At 38.0% G+C, this 16,158-nt stretch overlaps 1 protein-coding gene across 1 annotated transcript; it reads right to left on the bottom strand.

The window, feature by feature from the left end:
• Positions 1-85: 85 nt before the first annotated feature.
• On the bottom strand, positions 86-14,094 carry LOC111500220 (proteasome activator subunit 4). Its single transcript, XM_023151898.1, has 35 exons — positions 13,663-14,094; positions 12,889-12,991; positions 12,705-12,817; positions 12,293-12,415; positions 11,708-11,809; positions 11,454-11,619; positions 11,059-11,175; positions 10,910-10,977; positions 10,711-10,809; positions 10,417-10,633; positions 9,753-9,986; positions 9,542-9,669; positions 9,335-9,452; positions 8,747-8,947; positions 8,518-8,673; positions 8,361-8,437; positions 8,047-8,258; positions 7,600-7,813; positions 7,440-7,519; positions 7,220-7,337; positions 6,954-7,124; positions 6,220-6,388; positions 6,097-6,140; positions 5,977-6,019; positions 5,739-5,884; positions 5,522-5,613; positions 4,543-5,441; positions 3,495-3,761; positions 3,327-3,422; positions 2,910-3,088; positions 2,017-2,098; positions 1,693-1,817; positions 1,391-1,483; positions 453-606; positions 86-377 (listed from the first exon to the last, which is right to left on the bottom strand). The coding sequence occupies exons 1-35, from the start codon at positions 13,821-13,823 to the stop codon at positions 336-338; spliced, it is 5,409 nt and encodes a 1,802-aa protein (XP_023007666.1). The 5' UTR covers positions 13,824-14,094; the 3' UTR covers positions 86-335.
• Between the last annotated feature and the right edge of the window lie 2,064 nt (positions 14,095-16,158).

Genomic DNA, 16,158 nt, shown 5'->3' with positions numbered 1-16,158 from the left:
TTTTTTCGTCCAGAATATAATATTTCAATTATATATTCTAATTAGTTGAGTTGTGTAATTATATAAGAGCAAATAATAATAGAAAGCAATGAGATGCGGCTAAGAACATTCATTTTAGATAGTCCGAATGTACCAGAAGATGAAGGCAGTAGGGACAGTGGCGCTTCATCTCCTTACTAAATTCTACGAGCCTCGAACAATGCAATGCAACTTTGAACCGAGACAGCTCGATAACGAAGGCTGCAATAGAATATGATCAATAATGTTTATACAAGAATATCAACTCACTACATTCTTTTAACTATATCTTTTCCACCCAATTGTACACTGTTTGATCAAGCAAAGTATGATGATGATGAGGACGTATCTGCCAGAATCTGCAGAACACAAGGATAATAAGCTTCCATCGATCTCGAAATATCAAATATATCATGCTGAAAGAATCATCCCACCTCTAGTTGTTCTTCATTAAATGAATCTTTCTGAATGTTCCAAGTATCGGCATGTGTCCTTCGAAACTCCGCAATGGCTTTTGTTACAGTAACTTTCACAGGTGATGGCTCCACGCTGAACCGAGCGAGCAGAGTGACGCACTCGGGCAGCCAACTGAAATAGTAGTAGATACAATAAATTGTATGAATTTATATGTCTATATAGTTCAGATGGTTCAACTAGCAAAACTCCCCAAACCAGTCCAAGAGAAGATCCCAAGCGGGAAACCTAAACTTGAACCGTTCGGGTTGTCACATGGATGTGTTAAGTATGTTGAATGATCATACACCCTAGCTAACTTGGAATCAGCCAACATATTTAGCATGGGTAGGAATTGAACTAATGAGGAAAACCACCGTTGAGGAATGTTCGGAGGAATTTAAGTAAGCAATACATTTCCATTGGTACAAGTTCTTAAGCCATAAAAGCTTATGCTCAAAGTAGACAATATCATACCACTGTGGAGGTTCGCGATTCCTAACATGGTATCAGAGTCATACCCTTAACTTAGTCATGTCAATAGAATCCTCGAACAAAGAAGTTGTATTCCAAAGTGACTCAAGTGTCGAATAAAGGGTATACTTTGTTCGAGTACTCCATTTGGATAAGGAGTCGAACCTCGATTAAGGGGAGATTGTTCGAAGGCTCCATACTTTGTTCGAGGGAAGGATTGTTGAGGAATGTTGGGAGGAGTCCACATTGGCTAATTAAGGGGATAATCATGGGTTTTATAAGTAAAGTCATGAGAGCTTACGCTCAAAGTGGACGATATCGTACCATTGTGGCCGTCCGTGATTCCTAACAACCCTATACGAGTAAAATGCTTACTATATCGATTAACAAGCTTGGCTGTCCCAAGTATATTACAAAGCAAGCTTTCAAGAATAAGCAGACATACCTCGGCATATCGTAAGGAGCTGACAAGACAGAAGCTGTCAAAGCAAGTACCGCACCGTGAACCGTAGCTAGAGACTGACCCGAACTTAAATTTCTGAAATCGACAACATAAAATTCTTTGAGACGATAGTACGTGCAAGTGCGGAATACATACCAATATAGCATTAAAGCCATGCTAAAATATCAAACATACAAGACATTGATTATCATTTCACATTCCTAAGGATAAAAACATGCCCATGAAAGTAATCAATGACGTTCTTTTAGAAGGTAGATGACATTTATATGGGACTTGAAATTGACCTCTTTCTTCTCTTTGCTTGGAGATTATTTGCTTCCCTGCATGCTCGCTCACGGAAATCTCTAGCCAGATCTTCGTCCCCGCCCTTCATAAGGCCTGCTAGAACCGCTGCAGCATGCTCTCGTATCTGATTCAAATATTAGGTACGTTATCAAAAGACGATACGAATCGAGTCCTCGGCCAAGGGGCTTATGTAGTAACAAAATCGCTATCAGCGAAGCTGAGTGCATTGATATAACCGAGTCGGACTACATTTGAACTACAGAAGATCATGGTTTTCTTAACATACTTGCATAATTGTTAATAAATACGAATCAGGAACATACCTCGACTTGGCTGTCTATAAGAAGCTTCTCAACAGTTCTCCAAATTTGTTGTTTCTCTGAACTTGTGAGAATGTACGTGTGCCTGTGTTAATTACCAAAAAAAGGGTAAAAAATATACTAAAAGTAATGCAATATGGAATAAAATTGAGAGGTTAAGAGAATGGCATCACAGAACAAGGACTTAATTCGAAAGTCTTATGTAACAACATAGGCCCACCGCTAGCAAATATGTCCGCTTTGGCCCGTTCCGTATCACTGTCAGCTTCCCAGTTTTAAAACGTGTCTACTAGGGAGAGGTTTCCACACTCTTATAAGGAATGGCTTCGTTTTCCTCTTCAACCGATATGAGATCTCACAATCCACCCTCTTGGAGGCCCAGCGTTCTCGTTGGCACATCGCCTGATACCTACTTCTGATACTATTTGTAACAACCCAAGTCCACCACTAGCAGATATTTGTCCTCTTTGGGCTTTCTCTTTCAGGCTTCCCCTCAAGGTTTTTAAAACACGTCTACTAGGGAGAGGTTTCCACACACTTATAAGGAATGCTTCGTTTTCCTCTCCAACCGACGTGGGATCTCACAGTCCACCCCCCTTGGAGGCCTAGCGTCCTCGCTGGCACTACGCCCAATGTGTCTGGCTTTGATACCATTTGTAACAGCCCAAGCCCAAGCCCAAGCCCACCGCTAGTAAATATTGTCCTCTTTGGGCTTTCTCTTTCGGACTTTCCCTCAAGGTTTTTAAAATGCGTCTGCTAAAGAGAGGTTTCCACACCCTTATAAAGAATGCTTCGTTCTCTTCCCCAACCGACGTCTTATTTCCTAGTAAAACTAATTTGAAGAACAGAGGCATTGGTTCGAAGTAGAGTTATCGGACAGCCAACTAACAGTCTACCTGTACATAAATGACCGAAGATATGTCAAGGTAGCAGATCTTGTTCTCCAGTTAGAATCACCAGCTGAAGAGAGAATTACAGATATAACCTTCTGCAAATGGGGTTCCCAGAAGACCCTCCATTTAAGCAATTCAAAAGCTGCCTTTGCAAATGTTGACAAATCTTTATTTGATGTTTCCTTCATAACCAAAGAATAATGATTATAAGTAACCATACATAGTATTTGAATAAGATCTGTTCTATAAGTTGTACAATGGTGTTCTTGAGTTCTAAGGAGACAAAACGACACAAGAAACAAAATGCACAAGTTTCTTTATCGATCTAAGTCCATCGAAGCTCTCTAAATGTTCGAAAATTTTGCAACTTGCAATTAAATCAATCAAGTATGCACAATAGTAAAGTTCGGTTTTACATACCTGCAACGAAATTACAGGATATAGAAGACCCACAATAACATCTAACAAATGAGATGACCTTCCGGACTTCATTGATGATATGAGAAAATGGAATAGCTGCAGAAGTGGAAGAGAGTTCAATAAATGATAGATTCTTGAAAGTTCAAAATAAATAGCTATCATATTTACCGTTTCCATCCATTTGACATCATCTTCTGAATCAACATTTGAGTGTCCATTTTGAACTTCATTGTCCTGTGATGCGTCTAAGTTAGACGAATGGCTCGAATTGTGAATATTCTTTACTGCCTGAGTTGCGCGTTCAATAAATAGCTTAACCCATCTTTCTTCCTTAAGTTCAACACGAACATCTTCATGTTGATCATGAGGATGAGATGCAAGAAGTCTAATGTTTGAGCAAACAACAGAGAGAGTCACACCTATTGCTTCCCTTACCTATTCAAGAAAACCAACACCAAGATTAAAGAAGAATTACATACACCTTTAGGAATCCCACACAATTCTTTAAGACATCTGTGTTTAGAAGCCCTATCTCTTAATTAACTAAACAAAATAACGTCCTGAGCTTATAATGTTTGTTGGGAATCACAACTCTCCATAATTATATGATATTGTTCACTTTGAGCATAAGCTCTCATGGCTTTACATTGGGCTTCCCCAAAAAGCCTCATTCCAATGGAGATGTATTTTTTACTTATAAACTCACGATCATTCCCTTGGGACTCCCTCCCAACAACCCTCAACAATCCTCCTCTCGAACAAAGTACACTATAAAGCCTCCTCCTAAGGTCTATAGAGCCCTCAAACAGCCTTCCCTTAATCGAGGCTCGACTCCTTCTCTGGAGTCCTCGAACAAAGTACACCCTTTATTCAACACTTGAGTCACTTTTGACTACACCTTCGAGGCTCACAACTTCTTTGTTCGACATTTGAGGATTCTATTGACATGGCTAAATTAAGGGGGCTCTGATACCATGTTAGGAATCATGACTCTCCACAATGATATGATATTGTCCACTCTGAACATTAAGCTCTTATGGCTTTACTATGACTTCCCAAGGAGACCTCTTCCAATGAAGATGTATTCTTTACAAACCCATGATCATTCCCTAAATTAGCCAACGTGGGACTTCCAATTAACACTTTAGGCTTTAGAAGACATGCAAGCAGAATGAAACTGTCAAAATATAATTGAATAGAACAGATGCACGCTTACTTGGGCAGAAGAATGACACATATTGCCAAGTAGCTCCTCGAGAAGTGTAATATGTAGGCGTATCTCCGCTGATGGCATTTTCGAAGGGGATAACTCTATAAGCGATGCTGATAGAAAAGCGTAGCGCTTGGCTACAACAGTGGTAGTTGCTGCTGCAGGCAAAGGTCTAGCCAAACATTCCAGAATCTGTTGTCTTAAGAAAGGAACTTTTGTTCCATATTTCCCTTTTCCCGTGACCGCATAGCGTATACAAGCTGCCCACTCGGGTACGGATTCTACCGACTGTGCCAGAATAATATTCTGCAACTGGACCATAATCCAGCTTTCCCAAGCATCGAAAAGGCCATCAACATCAGAATGCAATATGCCAGCCAATGCTTCAGCAGCAACACATTGCTTAGACCTCTCACTCGAATTTGCAAATTCTTCCAATGTACTTTTTAGTGATGATAGAACAGTCATGCCACATTCCTGTATCAACCGTTTGAAAATCCGGGCAAAATTCGAGTAAAAGGTATCACTTCCTATCAATGATATCCAACTAGGAGTGCGAGGCCATGAAGCCGAGAAGTCGAAATAAAAACGGGTGATTGATTTGTCAGCTTGACTCTGGAAAGAAGAGTTTCTATGGTTTCCACCAGAGGCTGCAGCATCAGCATCAGTTATGTGAACATGAGAGAGACTATTAAAAGTCTCGTTGAAAAATCCGTCTTCTTGAAAAATTTGTGTCAAAGCTTTTTCGAGGGATGACTTTGAATCTAATTGCATTTCCATAGGCGAGCCATGTTCCTCCTGAACTGAAACTTTGTAAGGTGATTCTTTCAATAAAGTATTCAAGGCTGAGATTGCAAGAATCCTTGTTTGAGGGAGATGACTTTTCAAATTCATCAAGAAGTGACCTGGAAAAGCATTGGCATACGAAATTCAAGAAATAGAAAACAAAAGTAAATTGATTCATCACAAAAATCACTCATCAAACCTGCAGTTTCACCAAGGATCTTCGAGGAGCTCGGATTATTCCGAGATGCCATCGCCAATAAAAGCAAAACTCTGTTCGCCATCAAATTGTACCTACATAAAATGAAGGAAACATTTAACTTGATTTAAAAATCCCACAAGTAAAAGCCATCATAGTGTGCAATGGTCCCTCAAAGTCGGGCGATGAACATAACCGATCTTCCAAATAAGAAATTTACCGCCAGTGTAAGCTGGTAGAATCGAAACTCATCGAACTAAGCTGAGAAACCAGATCAGCAAAATCCATTTCACCCATTTGTTTCTCGGATGCTAAGAAAATACTCTTAGATACTCCAGAAAAATGAATGTTAAATTTGACAAATAGCTGCAGAAAATCACATGAGGTATTATTACTGAAGGTTCTTCATTAATGATAATATCGAAATTGCCATCGAATTATTTTGGAGGTTGCTTTACCTCATTGATTGCTTTCTGGGCTTTCAGTGATTCATGATGGGAGCTTCAGGAGAAAACGAGAATAAGCGAACACGACAGATATTTAAATGATATGGATTCAAGGCAGGAAAAAGAAGTTACCTTGAAAGAATTCCAAAAATAAATGAAGAAAACGACTTTGAATCCTGGTAGAGAAAAGAAAATATATCATGAACATTTCATTACTAATATAATCTGTTCAAATACTTGTATTATGATAGTTACCACTGTCATATGCTTAAGAACTGTTTGGGTGGCAAGAATTGCACAGGAACCTAGTACTGCATATTCAGGCGAGTCAGGGTTCTTTAAATTCTCAGAAAGAGAAAGAACACACTTTGAAATCATAGATGGCCATCTCTTTAGCAACTTCATAAGAGATTTTCCAGCAAGTCTGAGCAGTAAGTCAAAATTTTAAATTAAAGCACTTATAATACAGAGTTAGAGATCATATATGAAATAGACAAATCAGAACTATGCAGAATTGATATCAATGTATTAGGATCATGTAGGGATTGATATCAATGTACTTAAGCCCAATACCTAATGGGAAAATGTAGCCGACCGTGTTACTAGAACATAGTCTAAGGCGAGAAATAATTAATCAGTGGTTGGGGGATAGACCTCTCTATTCTTTCTTTCCTAATTATTCTAGTTATCCTTGATAAGGAATCAATCGGAGATAGAGATAGGTCCCAAGAAGAATTATTCTAGTTCCTAATTATTGATCCTATCCCTTAAGCGTTAATCTTGTTCCTTATAATAGTAAATTCCATAGAAGAATTATGAAAACATCAGACAAGTCTGACCAATTCAGTTCGTTAAGTCGGTTCTGATGTCCACCACTATCTTCAAAAGGTTCACTTCTTTATAATGCACAGAGCAAGATTAAATGTTTGCAATAATATTCAGTAGATAGTACCATGTCTACAGGGTAATTAATGCCTTAGAAGACTTACACTCGAACAGTTTCGTAACTGTGCAAGGAGAGATTCAAAAGATCATCCACCAAAAGAATCACATGCTCTGATGGACAGAAATTTCCAGCAACTCTGTATAAATGGTATGATGATTGTGACGATCTCCACGTACTGTGCATGTATGCTTTGTCAATAAGTGCCCACCTCGGCCTGATGAAAAAATTAAGAAAAATACTTATACCGAGTAAAGCACAATAATATTACCAAGTGAAGTCTTTAAAAACGAAAGGAATAGAAAATGCTACCTTTTTTTGCCTTTCGAGCGAGTGGACATGATGAAATTTGTAGGAGGCTCAATAATAGCAGCAGATTCCAACTTCCAAGCATGCCTATGGTTGGACCATTCATCATATTCCAAACTACCTATACGAAAGAAAAAACATTAGTTGTTTTACAAAGAGATACGAATAGGAGTTGGGCCAAAGATAAAAACACGAAGTGTAGCCAAGACAATGAGTACTTTACCATAATTTCCTAAAGCATCCATTATGCGAATAATGAGTATCAATAAAACACTGTCATCAGCTTTCTTTTCCAGCAAATACCTGCTCACGACACGATAAAAGTAGCGATCAGCATATTAGACCATGACAAATTGAAAACAAAAATAAGATTCAAGATGAACCTGCAGGCTGCATGTATTATATCTGCGGCTTTTTCCCTTAATTTAGTGGAGCCAACACTTGGACCTGATGCCCCAGCTATAAAGAAAGAAGGAACTGGACTTCCAACCTTCCCATTCTTGAAGGATGGAAGGAAATCAGGCATGCAAGACAAAACACCTTGCAATGAAGAATCAATCTGCAATAGAATCACTTTCAAGTGATCTTTCTCGTCTCCTGCATGATCAAATAGCGTAGTGTTATTACTTCGTTTCTTGCATAACGATAATCTTCAGGCAAAAGACAACAATCGAACATAATAATGTAGTGAGCTACTGATCGGGATCTTTGAAATCACTGAGCTCTTTATTTCTTGTTAAAAAAACGCCCAAAAAAATGTAGGTGAACTCCGAAAACTACTCATATCCTTCCTGACAAAATCTACCTAAAGGAACAATAATGTACAGCACCTGGATCAGCATGAGTTTTGCTTTCACAAATTTTTAACAGATCATCCAAAGCTGATTGAAAATGAAGATCCAACAATTCATTTGCAAACTGAATTTCTGCATCATTTGGAATGTGCCACTTGGGGATCAATAATGGTGACGCGTCATTTGAATAATCTTTAGTACTGATCCATTCCTCTAATGCTGGAGCATCAGGATGACGTATCGTGCACCTGGAAACCAGAAATTTAAACTTACAAATGAATTAGGAAAAAGAGTAAAGAGACGGATATAGGAAGATCGACTAGAATGGTAATGGAAAGAGATGGGCATACATGTACTGATCAATAGGATAATAGAGAATCAAACTCCCTAGGAGAGACCGGAGAAGATGATCGGCAGCCCCATTTACCTGTCGTACGACCATAAGAAAAAATTTCAAAACGGATGAAACAAACCACAAGCATAAAGATAAAGTAAGCAGACATTGACCTTCCAAGATGGTGAATCAAAACCACAAGCAATAGTTTCCTTGAATTGGTCTTTATAAGGAAGTAGTGCTGGGCCTCCATAACTGACGGCTACAGATAACATCTTCAAGTGATAGTCAATTGCAGTTTCAAGAGCTGGAGAAAGTGCTGGTTTTCCCTGAAAAGAAAATTGTTATAATTCTTCACATGTTATCAAATTATTGACACAAAATTTGTAAAGTTAAATGAACCTTGGATTTTCCTTCCCCTCCCAATCCTGTACTAGGCATTGTTTTCATATTGGATATAGCAGATAACAAAACTGGCGCAACAAGTTGAGCAACGGCCTCTTCTGGGTCGGAATGAACACATGCACAACAAAGAAGTCCAACCTCTGCCACTGCACCTGGAAGAATATTTGTCTTGACAAATTTCGAAATTTTCTTTAAAGCCTGCAAGTGGTGTAAAAGATGATAAAATTATGCCCTGTGGGAAATTACAAAAAGAAAGTGCAAATAAGGGAAATTACAAAAAGAAAGTGCAAATAAGGGACAAGCCCTTTGCCAAAGGGAGTATGAGAGCGGCAGACTACGGGTATGAACACCAAGTAAGAGCCAAATAAGAAAGATGATAAATGGAAAAACTGTAAGATCCCACATCGGTTGGGGAGGAGAACGAAACACCCTTTATAAGGGTGTGGAAACCTCTACTTAGCAGATGCGTTTTAAAAACCTTGAGGGGAAACCCGAAAGGAAAAACCTAAAGAGGACAATATCTGCTAATGGTGGGCTTGGGCTGTTACAAAAACAAAGCTGAAGCAGTGTTGAAGTCTATGAAACCTGAGCAAATAATGGTTTTGAAAGCCTTCCAAGCAATATCTCAAGCATACAGTAGTAGTAAGGTCCATCATCAACCAGAAAAGTTCCTGAAGTTGATGAAGAAAGTAGACCTTCATTCCTGCCAAAGCAATTAGTAACGTCTGAATATCGATTTAGCAATTGAAAATGGATTAAAAGAATGATTAGGCCAAAAGTTCCATTACTTACAGAACGCTGCTAGGTTCCAGGTGCAGAAGTAAGGAGAATAAGCGACATAAGAACTCATCCAACCATTCAGAAAATCGGATCATTGGAATAATAGACAGCTCGTCTAAGTTATCATTCAAAGAAGCTAACTGCAAATTATGTTTTGATCATCAAAGGCAGAGTTAAGAAGAAATCAGACCAAAATGAATGTCGTTGTAACTTGTGTACTCACATTGGAGAATAGAGAACCAATTAATTGCATGGTGGCCAGAGTTTTAGGAGGATCATTGGCATCCATACCAAGTAAGGCATTGGATAGTGAAACCATGAGAAGATTAACGAACTCGTCATCAGCAACAAGATCAACTGACTGTACAGCTGAAGCTGATAAAGCTGTCAGAAACAACGGACGCCCAACAAATGCAACCGACATAACAGCAGTTTTCAACTGGTGGGTAGCAGTCATCTGGATAAACAAAATGGAGAAGCAAACTAATCAGAAGCAACGACGAAACACTTCCAACCAAATAAAAGAGCATATGGAATTTATTTTGCAATGGGAAACCCTCAAACGACCCGTAGGCTCAAGTAAAGGTTAAAATAAAGCCTGCACACACCACCGAAACAGGATCTAACTTGTTTGTTTAGATGAACTTTTCATTTTCATCTAAAAAACCTAATAAAAACATTTCACCTGGTATTCAATCGACCAAAAAGACCATAATAGATCAGTTTCAGTCAGCTTCATAAAATAGATTTTTGTCAGATTCCGCTATAAGGAAACCAACGTACTTGGTTTGGTGTCAATTACGAGTCAAAACTACACAGCCCACGTACAAATAACATATCCTAATTTTAGGGATATTAGCGTCTTAAGAAAAGGCAATATGACTAACCGTCTCCAAGGCCATATGAAATCGTGAGGCCACGAAGGGAAGAACCAAAGAAGGCTCTACATAAGATAAAATAGAGGTCGCGGCTGCAACGGTTTCAGATAGATGTTCATTTTTGCTATACTGACCACGATCGATTAACTTCAGGATTGTATTGACAAAAGATTTTCTTTCTGATGGTCCTAAATACAGCTTGTTCTGATTATTCTCATCTGCTTTCCTGGAATAACAGTACTTTATTAGAAAGCCATAATGAGTAACAATACGTTTTGCTAACCAAATAAGGGAAATTCTCACTGCTCAGCTTGAAGCCGTTTCCGGAAGGTAATAACCAAATGAAGCAAAAACCTCTCTAACACATAAGTCCAACGCCCACCATTAGAAGGATGATAATATCTGTTACAATTTTTTTTTCTGTGAGATTTAATTGAAAATAATAGAAAGAGAAGTTTTGTAGACATAAAAATAGCAAGCTTTAAAATGACAATGAACTCACTGTTCGAGAAGGTTGACCAATTTCTCAAGGTGAAACTGTGCTGAACTACCAGGTTTTAGTAGATATACCTGTAATTTAAACATTAACGCACATTTTTATAATATCTCCCATGAATATCAGATAATAGAAGCTCGATAAAATCAACTTACGATTGATTTTGCAATGGCTTTAGATGGGGTGCCCATCTTATTGGAAAACAAGAACCTCGTGTTTCGGGGAACATCCACAGAGAATGGATATGATCCACTACCATTTGCCACTGGAACCTACAATTTTTTCACATGAAGGATAATTATAACAAAAATGAACCACAAAAAAGGTCTATATCATAATTGGCATATTAAACTTTATGAATGACATCATAGGACAAGGTTCGTGCTCAACTACAACCAAGTAACTAACAAACAGAATTCACCCGTCAATTATTTAAGATGATCCTAAAATTTGCAGTTCATGAAGCTCAACTACCGCGTAGCAACCAGCAAGGTACTTCTAACCAATATCTATCATAATTAAAAATAACTTGCAAAGTTCACATACTCACCTCAAACATGTTCAAGAACCTAGTGAAAAGCGTAGACAAGAAACGCTCCCAGTCTATGAAACTGTAATTCTTGACGACACGAGCTATAATGGCAGCCCACTGACTGTTCCAAAATTGGCAATTTGGAATCGAGTCCCAGTACTGCATACACTCTTCAATCCAATTGCTACCATACAGTGGCAGGAAGTTATAATCTGATAATTGAGCTAAAAAAATACTACAAATGAAATTTCACATAGAAAAAAACTCCTTACTGTGTGAAGAAGTCTTGGTTGTCTAAATTGGTAGGAAGAAACAGTCTGACAAAACCAGAACCTTCAAAGGATGAATTATGCCAAGGATTTTCCAACATAGATCTGCAAAATTGACCAAGTTAAGTCGAGAATTAATTGGAAAAAAAATGTGGGTGACCGGTCCGTAGATGACCTTTTATGCATCGACGATAGAAATGAGAACACGAATTTTTTAAAAACCAAAAGTTTAGGAACAATTTTCTTATTTGCATAACCGAGAGTATACGAAAAATTTATCGTAATCGAGGGTTTCGAAGCAAATTTTCACACACCTTCAACTATTCCTAGCTAGTGTCTGATACTACAACTTATCGAGTTAACACGAGTAAATTATTAATATTTAGAGAGTAGCTACTAACCCAATATTACCACCTAAGAGCATTTGGATTTACAGCTCATCTTTTTCGCCACTACGTCACTCCGTGGTACTTTATATATTTTAGAATATATGCATAAAAAAACTAAACAAAACAAAAATAAGAAAGCGAAGAAAATTTGGAATTAGAGTGAACTTATTGACTACAACGTATAGCGTCATAGCACCACCTAAACTCTGTCCATATATCGGCAGCAGAACCGGCTGGGAAAAATCTTCGGCAAGACCTTACAAGAGAGGTAATCGCTTCAAAATGCCGCTGTCTTAATCTCCAACCTTCTGGACCAGTGTTCCTGATAGAAAGAACAAAAAAAAGCTCTCAGAACAGATTATGAAGCAAATTAGCGAACAAATACAAGCAATCATGGATATTTTACAGTTCATAGACCAGGATCCGAACATTAGCTATTAAAACAATCGGTCTGAAAGTGATGATGAAACCCACACGTAACAATTTAGAAACAAATGAACTTAATACCAACAACACAATGAGTTTTAAGTGACATGAAAAACCCTTCGCAAGACAATTTAACATATTCCGTGTTCTAATAACCATCTCAGTTTCTTGTTCGGATGACTAACCTAGTAAAATGCGTATGAACCAGAGTGTCGTACAACGGTCGCCACTGAACTTTCAAGGAAAGCCTCTTCGAATACTTATTTAGTATCCTGACTAGAATATTTCCCCATCTGACCTATAAAAATAAATACAATCTTCCTTTAGCAACAATAATTATATAACCTTTCAAACGAAAAAAATCCGTACCTGAGCATACAGCTTGCCTTGTGACATATGAAACAACTCTAACCCAATATCTACAACAGCAGCCACATCTTCCAACGATACTTCACTTTTCGCTTTGATAAAACTGCACGATAAGCATCTAAGTCGTTACATTCATGACTAACACTCTCTCGAAAATCAGAGAGGAAGCGTAGCTACAAAATACTAAAGCACGACCAACATAGCAAATGAAATCCAAACAATCAATAATATCCTGGATAGTTCTTCCTAGTCTCCCCCTCATTTCAGCTCAAATTTTAACAAATCATTAAGCTCCATTAAGTCGACATTTCTTATAGTATTTGCAGCAAAGTTCTGCCACTCAAGCTAATTAGCGCACCTTTTCCTGAACTAACAACTTCCACCAGAAGTCCAGATATCCAAAAACACAGAAATAAAGATTTTTGTATGATCCGGGTAGCAGGACAGCTCCACATGCTTAGTAAATAAATAGAATTCCTAGATTTCCGGAGACATACTAATCCCTAGTAGGAGTGTTATAGGCGAAGGGAAACATGTTTTTTTAGGGAAACGACTGACCCAATTCAGATTAACTGAGTTTAAAGATGGTTAAAGCCCTTAAACCTCAATTAATTGCTAAATCCTCATAGTATTCAAGAAGCTAATCCCAAAAAAAAGAGAAAAAAGCAAACAAAGTTAAAGAAGTAAGAGACAGAAGAAGAGGAAGTAACAGTGATTGAAAAGCAAAAGAAATTAAGAGGCGAATCAGAATCAAGGAAAAGGGGAAATACTGACAGGTCAATAACGGAGACCCATTTGAGAGTGGAATAAACAGAATCAAGATCATCAGGGCGATAAGAATCGTTGAGGGAATTGACGACGAGAGCGAAAGATTCCTTCTCCTTGTGGGTATCAAGAGCAACAGGGGGAGGAAGCCAAGCATTGTAGAGATGCATTTTGGGAATCCAAAACGAAGATTCAAAAGCTGAGAGCAGTGCAGATTGGGAAGAATCGAATTAGTGAAAGAGGGGATTGAAGGTTTTTGTGGGTTCTTGAGGGGGAAGAACAGAAGGTAATCGAACAGAGCGAGGAAAAGGGGAAATGTAAAAATGGAAATTTGGAAATTTGGAAATGGGTTTTAGCAATTTCGATCCTCTCGTTTTCTTTTTCAACAAGAAAGTTATGACTTGCTTAGCCTTGGCTTTGGCGTTGCGTAGGAACACACACGTTGACGCACAGTCACACCCATGAGCTTAGAGAGAGAACGACGAGGAGAGATAAACGAAATAACATTTACTTTTCTCCGTTCATAATATCTTCGTTTTTTTAGGTCATTTTAATTTTCATAATAATCTTAGAGTTGGGTTATAATGGTATGGAAACAACCTTCTCTAACAAATGTGTTTTAAAGCCTCGAGGAGAAGTCGAAAGAGGATAATATTTTGGACTTCAAAAATACAGACCAAATTTTTGGATAGTTCTGTCAAATTCTCATATAATATGAATTGAAAAATCAAGTTTCGTGCGAGTCGAAACTTACCCGACAAGGAATATCGCTACCTTAGGACCGTTATAGTTACGACTGTCGTTCATCGGAGCTTCGGTCGCCGACTCCCCTGTCATTAGGTCACCAACTTCCTTGACCTTCCGGCACTGAGCAGGCGTCAGCCTCCATACATGGTCTTACGACTTTGCGAAGACCTGCGTTTTTGGTAAATAGTCGCCCGGGCCTAGTCACTGCGACCCACTTGTGAGGAGGCACCCCGTCTCCCGAAGTTACGGGGCAATTTTGCTGAGTACATTTAAGAGAGAGTTGTCTCGCACACCTAGATATTCTCTACCTACCCACCTGTGTCAGTTTCAAGTACAGGCACCTTTCGTTGAAGGTGATTCAAGCTTTTCCCGAAAATATGACATGGATTATTTAAAATTCTTTTCAATTTAATCTTGAAATAATTTTATATTATTTTTCTTTTAACACATAATGTTAGGCCAAATAAATAATATCTTTTAAGTAATTAACTATATAATTTACAAAATGGTAACTTTTACGACATTCTACGTTGTCACTATACAAAATTTTAATGAACTATTTTTCCTATACGATTATTAAACATTTTTGGGAGAAATTACCGGAGAGGATTAGGGGATCGAGATATTTAACGAGGGTCAAAATTTTTTCTTATTTTTTTAACTGCTATCATATGAGATAATGAATGCGCGCATGACCAGTGTCACAGTTATGTTTGTCCAACGCGTGTTGCTTTTTGCCTATAGTTATATAACGTTGCTTCCAAATCTTCTTTTATTCTTACGTTCAAACTTGCTTTCGAAAATTTATCATCTCCCATTTTCTAAAATTTTCTTCTCAAAACAAGGCCAGAGGCTCGAACACACGTTGTCTGTCCGTAGATAACGCGAATCCAAATTGGCTTGACTCACTCAGTATTGGGAGTACGTGTTGCACAATCACAAAGTCCACTATTAAGAAAAGTGTGATTGTGACAGCCAGCAACGTAAGAAACTTGAGTTCATCCACACCATCCAATGACTATCTCGAGTCAGTTGTTCGTTTTCCGAACTCGGAAGTATAAACTTTTTGGTAATTTTGGGGTGTGACTAGGCAAATAACAAAAGATGGTGGCCTTGATGACGTGGCTTCCAAATTTTCTATTGGTTCTTAAATTTAATAAATCATTTAACTTTTTGGCAAAAAGAAAAAAAGAAAAAAAAAATCTTTATTTATTTTATTTATTTATTTTTCCGAGTCAAGTAAGACTCAGCAAAGTCTTTTTATACCTCAATTTTCTCCTTTTTGGGAACTACCTCAAATGGCCCACTCTTTTTAGATTATGAACCAAAAATAAAAGTAATATTTATATAATATTTTAATATTTTTTGGTTCAGTCTCATACAAACTTATTATACATGATATCTTACTATCTTGGTAGGTAACGATTTGGATCAAATCATTTATAATAATTACAAAGTGAATTGTACATCAACAATGTTACTAAGATAGGGCACATACTACTCAAGTTTACGTGTGGGATCCCACGTCTGTTGAGGATGAGAACGAAATATTCTTTAAAGGGCGTAGAAACCTCTCCTCAACATACTACGTTTTAAAAACTTCGAGGGAAAGCCCAAAAGGGAAAGTCCAAATAAAACAATATCTGTTAAGTTTGAGTTTGAGCTATTACAAATGGTATCCAAGCTAGACACCCCAGTGGGAGGCTGAGCCTCGAAGGGAGGTGGACATCAGGTGATGTGCCAACAAGGACGCTGGAC

This window comes from Cucurbita maxima, unplaced genomic scaffold (assembly GCF_002738345.1).
Source record: "Cucurbita maxima cultivar Rimu unplaced genomic scaffold, Cmax_1.0 Cma_Scf00028, whole genome shotgun sequence".
In the NCBI taxonomy this organism is placed as follows: domain Eukaryota; kingdom Viridiplantae; phylum Streptophyta; class Magnoliopsida; order Cucurbitales; family Cucurbitaceae; genus Cucurbita; species Cucurbita maxima.
This window is presented reverse-complemented; position numbering and strand designations above follow the sequence as displayed.

Excerpts from the sequence above, each read along its gene's own strand:
- LOC111500220 (XM_023151898.1), bottom strand. The coding sequence starts at position 13,823 with ATGCATCTCTACAATGCTTGGCTTCCTCCCCCTGTTGCTCTTGATACC. Across the intron at positions 5,614-5,738 it reads TCTACCAGCTTACACTGGCG|GTACAATTTGATGGCGAACA; the intron begins GTAAATTTCTTA and ends CATTTTATGTAG. Across the intron at positions 1,484-1,692 it reads CAAGCAAAGAGAAGAAAGAG|AAATTTAAGTTCGGGTCAGT; the intron begins GTCAATTTCAAG and ends TGTCGATTTCAG.